We start from the raw sequence: 6191 nt of genomic DNA on the forward strand, positions 1-6191 counted from the left end.
TCTGTGTGTCTGTGTCTGTGTCGGTGTGTGTGTGTCTGTGTCTGTCTGTGTGTGTGTGTGTGTGTGTGGCAGTGCTCGGCGGAGTGTGGCTCCGGTAGTCAGCAGAGGGCAGTGGTGTGTCTGATGAGGTCTGACGAGGGTTTCGTCGTGATGCCGTCGTATGAGTGCTCGTCTCTGGACAAACCTCTCAGCCAGCAGAGCTGCTTCATCAAGACCTGCGGAGCCAAGTGGTTCCACACCGACTGGAGCGCGGTGAGACCATCATACTAACAACCACCCCAACAACCACACAGCAGCTCAGCTCAGATCATGTGTGTGTGTGCGCAGTGCTCAAAGACGTGTGAGACGGGGTACCGCGTGCGAGAGGTGCGCTGTCTGAGCGATGACATGACCACCAGCGACCTCTGCGAGGAAACGCTGAAGCCTCATGACAAGGAGGAGTGTCACCCTGAGCCCTGCCTGCCTCTGATTGGTCAGTCCCCTCATTAATATGTAAATATGTCACTGCATATTCATCTCTACTCATTTCATAAAAGCATCTGTGGAAATCCTAACCCGTTTACCCAAAATCTAAAGAAAGAAACTGTATTTTGCACATAGAAAATTATTATAATTTTTTTTTTTTTTACTGTTTTATGAATTTTCTCATTTCTGAAATATAAAAATATAGATATATTATTTAAATATGCAAAATTGTTATAAATCATGCTGCTGGTATTTATTGAAACAACAAACAGTGTATTACTATGGAAGTTTAATTCTGCCACAAAAAAAATGTAATTGCAACTTTTTATCTTACAATTATGTATGTATATTTTGCAATTCTGAGAATTGTGAGAGAAAAAACTCAGAACTGTGAGATGAAGTTTTTGCCTTTTTAGTTTAATTTTTAAATTCTGTTTTTATTCCATAGTTTCCATATATTACAGTAAGTTTGCTTTTATTTAAAAAAAATTACTATTACAGAAATAAGAATCAAATGATAGCCATCATTGAGAATTATGATGATTACTGAAAAGAAAAAAACAATAAGAATGCATTTGGATGCATTTCAAAAATAATTAAATCATAAAACTGATAAATTAATATATACGATTTTAAAGTGAGTTTACAGTAACGCGCATAATTCGCAGATAAATTAATTATCATGAATTTAATGTCAGAATGTAAAAATAGGCTTTATTTTCCTTATGCAAAGTATTTATTCACGCAAAAATTTATATTTATCCTTATGCAAAACTGCATTCTTTCTAGGGTGACGTGTGCATGTTTTCATGGTTTAATTTGTGTGTGTTTCAGATGAGAAGTGTCGTGATAAATACTTCAACTGTAACGTGGTGGTGCAGGCGCGTCTCTGCGTGTACGACTACTATCAGATGGCGTGTTGCGTGTCCTGCAAGCGTGTGGCGCAGAGGAGCTCCGCACACTGGAGACAGCGATCGTGATCGAGTGATGATGAGATCAGTATGTACTCAGTGCGTCACGCATGAACACTAGAGCGCATGATCAGGAGAGAATCCCTGCGTTAGCAACCACTTCACTTCTGTTCACACTGCGGATTTAAAGTGAATTCAGCGTTATTCAGAGTGAATGTGATCAGAACAGACTGGATCTCTGAGAGGAGTGGCGTTGTGTAGAACTGTGAACGTGTTCAGTTCACTGCAAAACTGGATCCGGTTCCTCAGATCTGAAACGCAGATCCGGTTAGACACGCTTTCTTTGGTCTCTTATTAAACTCTCATCTACGGGCTTCAAGAGCAAAAACACAAAGACAGTGATTCATACTGACAGAATTAACATATGGAGCTAAAATAGTCTCAAAATTAATGTGTTTACAAAATATGGTTCACAAATGCAATAGCTAAGTCACATTCACAAAACAAAGCCTTTATGTATAATGCATTATGTACGTTATAATGCATTAAATCTTTTCATAAATAATTGCAACCAAAGTTACTATGCATTATAGGTTTGTTTGCCATGTTTTAGTGCATTATATTTTCTAAAGGTGTAACAATTATAACAGTGGTTACAATTATTCATGAGGTCATGCAATGCATTATAAGGTGCATTACAAGTCATATTTAATGCATTATAACTACGTTTATTATGCATAAAGGTTTTAAGTAAAGTGTTACCAAAAAAATGTATCTATTTGCAAACTCACAAACTCATAACCTTATTCATATTCAACAACAAAAAAAAGTTTTGCAAATGCACAACCAAATTTACGTTCACAAAATAAGATTCACAAATGCACGTTTCTGAATGAGTGATTTTTAGACGTGAGTTTTCAATCATAATGCACTTTGTTCGATGCTCTGAATTAAAAATTTAAATGTGGCTTGATTAATTTTGAGACTGTTTTAGCTCCATAATAACCACAGCGATGAACTGACGTGAGCACCGGCACTCTGTACAGTAACATGTAAGTCCTATGTTTTTATTGTACTCGTATTTATATTTTGAACACTTTCAGTTCTGTAGTTTTGAAACAGATTTGTCAGCATTGTCATACTCATTCAGAACCGTTTATCTGTATCTTTTTAATCTTTATAACTCTGATTAAAGTATAAAGTTGAACTCTATTCCTCCTGATCTGAGTGAAGCTTGAAATTAATCTGTCAGTGTGTTTGCAGAATCATATAATAAGATCATAACAGCTCATAAGATAAGTTGGCGCTGCACAATTTGGAGTGAAAAAATAAATGGATAAAAAAATTGCAATTATGATTTAATATGTGATTTTTTTTAATGTTCCAGATTTGCTGCTTGTTTGCACAATCTGGCCCAAAATTTCAAGATTACATATTAATTTTATTGTAAATAATATATAAGAATAATAAACACAGCAATTTTTATTTTATAATTACTACTACTACAAAATAAAAAATATTAAACAAAATATTTATATTTTAATATTTCAATAGAATGTAAAAATAAGTATTTAAGGAAAATCATAATAATTATTATTATTATTATTATGAAATAAAATTTTAAACTAAAATTTGATTAACCTGCACTAAAATGAAAACCTGAACTATTTCTGTCATTTTTAGCAGAAGAGACGGAAAATGTGTGCAATCCCATCAAACTTGTTGTGGACGCGCCGTAGAAGTCATCGCAGACTGAATATGTGCAGAGAATCAAATGATCTCCTTAAGAGGCACATCATTGTGTGTGATAACATTTGTATTTGTCAAACCACTTCAGCCCTGAAGCCTTGAGACTCATTCATGCAGAATAAAGAGTCCCGTGACACACACACACACTCTCTCTCACACACACACACGCACACACACTCTCTCTCTCTCTCTCTCACACACACACTCACTCTCTCGCTCTCTCTCTCTCACACACACACACACTCTCTCTCTCTCTCTCTCTCTCTCTCTCACACACACACTCACTCTCTCGCTCTCTCTCTCTCACACACACACACACTCTCTCTCTCTCTCTCTCTCTCTCTCTCACACACACACTCACTCTCTCGCTCTCTCTCTCTCACACACACACACACTCTCTCTCTCTCTCTCTCTCTCTCTCTCACACACACACTCACTCTCTCGCTCTCTCTCTCTCACACACACACACACTCTCTCTCTCTCTCTCTCTCTCTCTCTCACACACACACTCACTCTCTCGCTCTCTCTCTCTCACACACACACACACTCTCTCTCTCTCTCTCTCTCTCTCTCTCACACACACACTCACTCTCTCGCTCTCTCTCTCTCACACACACACACACTCTCTCTCTCTCTCTCTCTCTCTCTCTCACACACACACTCACTCTCTCGCTCTCTCTCTCTCACACACACACACACTCTCTCTCTCTCTCTCTCTCTCTCTCTCACACACACACTCACTCTCTCGCTCTCTCTCTCTCACACACACACACACTCTCTCTCTCTCTCTCTCTCTCTCTCTCACACACACACTCACTCTCTCGCTCTCTCTCTCTCACACACACACACACTCTCTCTCTCTCTCTCTCTCTCTCTCTCACACACACACTCACTCTCTCGCTCTCTCTCTCTCACACACACACACACTCTCTCTCTCTCTCTCTCTCTCTCTCTCACACACACACTCACTCTCTCGCTCTCTCTCTCTCACACACACACACACTCTCTCTCTCTCTCTCTCTCTCTCTCTCACACACACACTCACTCTCTCGCTCTCTCTCTCTCACACACACACACACTCTCTCTCTCTCTCTCTCTCTCTCTCTCACACACACACTCACTCTCTCGCTCTCTCTCTCTCACACACACACACACTCTCTCTCTCTCTCTCTCTCTCTCTCTCACACACACACTCACTCTCTCGCTCTCTCTCTCTCACACACACACACACTCTCTCTCTCTCTCTCTCTCTCTCTCTCACACACACACTCACTCTCTCGCTCTCTCTCTCTCACACACACACACACTCTCTCTCTCTCTCTCTCTCTCTCTCTCACACACACACTCACTCTCTCGCTCTCTCTCTCTCACACACACACACACTCTCTCTCTCTCTCTCTCTCTCTCTCTCACACACACACTCACTCTCTCGCTCTCTCTCTCTCACACACACACACACTCTCTCTCTCTCTCTCTCTCTCTCTCTCACACACACACTCACTCTCTCGCTCTCTCTCTCTCACACACACACACACTCTCTCTCTCTCTCTCTCTCTCTCTCTCACACACACACTCACTCTCTCGCTCTCTCTCTCTCACACACACACACACTCTCTCTCTCTCTCTCTCTCTCTCTCTCACACACACACACACACTCTCTCTCTCTCTCTCTCTGAGCTCCGGCGGCTCCATGTCTCTCCTGGCGTGTCTTTCGTCGGTGGGAATGATGAGGACAGACGTGGTTCTTCACAGGAGGAAGCGCAGAGACGTTCTGCTGTACATCATCGCTGTAGTTTTGCTGATATTTGCAGTGGTTCATCTCGTCTTCTACGCTGGAAAGAGTTTTCAGGGTTCGGCTGAAGTGAGAGTCCGGCGGGATCTCGGTGAGAGAGATTTCATTCATTCACCCAGCGTCCAGTCACATGTATTTCTATAGCGCTTTATACAATACAGACAGTTTAAAAGCAGCTTCACAGAGATAAACAGGAAAAATAACAGTGTTAATGTTGTAAAATTCATCAGTTATGAAACAAATACTGCTTTACAGCTCTACAGAAGACAATAGAGTCATTATTCAGATCAATTCAGTTCAAGTTTTGTTTTCATCCGATAGTGTCAGTGCTGTTAAACTGATATTACTGAATATTAATTGTCTATAACTTGCTATGTGAACACACACACACACACAAAAACCATAGACATGATTCAATAAGTTTAAATGGTCCTGAAAAAAACAGTCACACTTTTTCTGTTCGTGGTCAAAAATGACCACACTAGAAACTAATGAAAAGCGAATTTCATCTAGTGGAAGCAATTGGTACTGCAACTGAAAGCTCTTTTTTTTTTATATCAACTTCAAATTTGGAACACAACTTGTTTAGATTTATGGATTTTTTTTACAGTAAATGTTTTAGAAAATAAATATTTTATATAACATTTGAAAATTGTATTTTTGTGCATTTTTCATAACAATAGACTTTTTAAATTTAACTTTTTTTCGCTTAAGCAATAATCTGCCAAGTGACTTGCAGCAGTTTAAGCAGGAAATTTCATCTTCATGTCTATGCTCAAAAAGTGGTTAACAGGTAATAAATGGATCAAAACTATTCCATAAATATAAGTTAGTACTTTAAATCTCCTAAACACATTTTAAAATATAGTACATTCGTTGCATTGAAGAAAAATCTGTAATTTTTGACCGCCATGTGAGCACTCGTGAGCAGCAGTAAACTCAAATGAAGATCTGTGTGTGTGTGTGTGTGTGTGTGTGTGTGTGTGTGCGCGCGCCTCAGGTCGTGTTTATTACTTCAATCACATCACGAATGCGAGTCAGTGGGAGCGGCCGAGCGGATCAGGGGCCGACGGCGTGAGCGAGGTGGAGAAAGTGCGCTGCTCTCACCTGCTGGTCAAACACAACCAGTCACGCCGGCCGTCCTCCTGGAGAGAGGAGAACATCACACGCAGCAAAGAGGAGGCGCTGCAGCTCATCCACAGTAAGAGTGTGTCACGTGTGTGTCTGTGTGTCTGTGTGTCTGTCTGTCTGTGTGTGTGAGTGTCTGTGTGTGT

At 40.3% G+C, this 6191-nt stretch overlaps 2 protein-coding genes across 2 annotated transcripts in view; both read left to right on the forward strand.

Annotated features, from left to right (window-relative positions):
* Nucleotides 1–2019, forward strand: part of thsd4 (thrombospondin type 1 domain containing 4) — a 42374-nt gene extending 40355 nt beyond the window's left edge. The window contains exons 16-18 of the mRNA XM_016477134.1: nucleotides 73–252; nucleotides 328–472; nucleotides 1300–2019. Of these exons, the coding sequence (XP_016332620.1) occupies nucleotides 73–252; nucleotides 328–472; nucleotides 1300–1445 (471 nt within the window). The 3' untranslated portion in view covers nucleotides 1446–2019. The remainder of the gene's footprint in view (nucleotides 1–72; nucleotides 253–327; nucleotides 473–1299) is intronic.
* A 2756-nt stretch (nucleotides 2020–4775) lies between these two features.
* The window catches only part of slc24a5 (solute carrier family 24 member 5), a 10672-nt gene continuing 9256 nt past the window's right edge, over nucleotides 4776–6191 (forward strand). The window contains exon 1 of the mRNA XM_016477139.1: nucleotides 4776–5008. Coding sequence (XP_016332625.1) covers nucleotides 4816–5008 — 193 coding nt within the window. The 5' untranslated portion in view covers nucleotides 4776–4815. The remainder of the gene's footprint in view (nucleotides 5009–6191) is intronic.

Source organism: Sinocyclocheilus anshuiensis, unplaced genomic scaffold (genome assembly GCF_001515605.1).
Source record: "Sinocyclocheilus anshuiensis isolate Anshui unplaced genomic scaffold, SAMN03320099.WGS_v1.1 scaffold1182, whole genome shotgun sequence".
In the NCBI taxonomy this organism is placed as follows: domain Eukaryota; kingdom Metazoa; phylum Chordata; class Actinopteri; order Cypriniformes; family Cyprinidae; genus Sinocyclocheilus; species Sinocyclocheilus anshuiensis.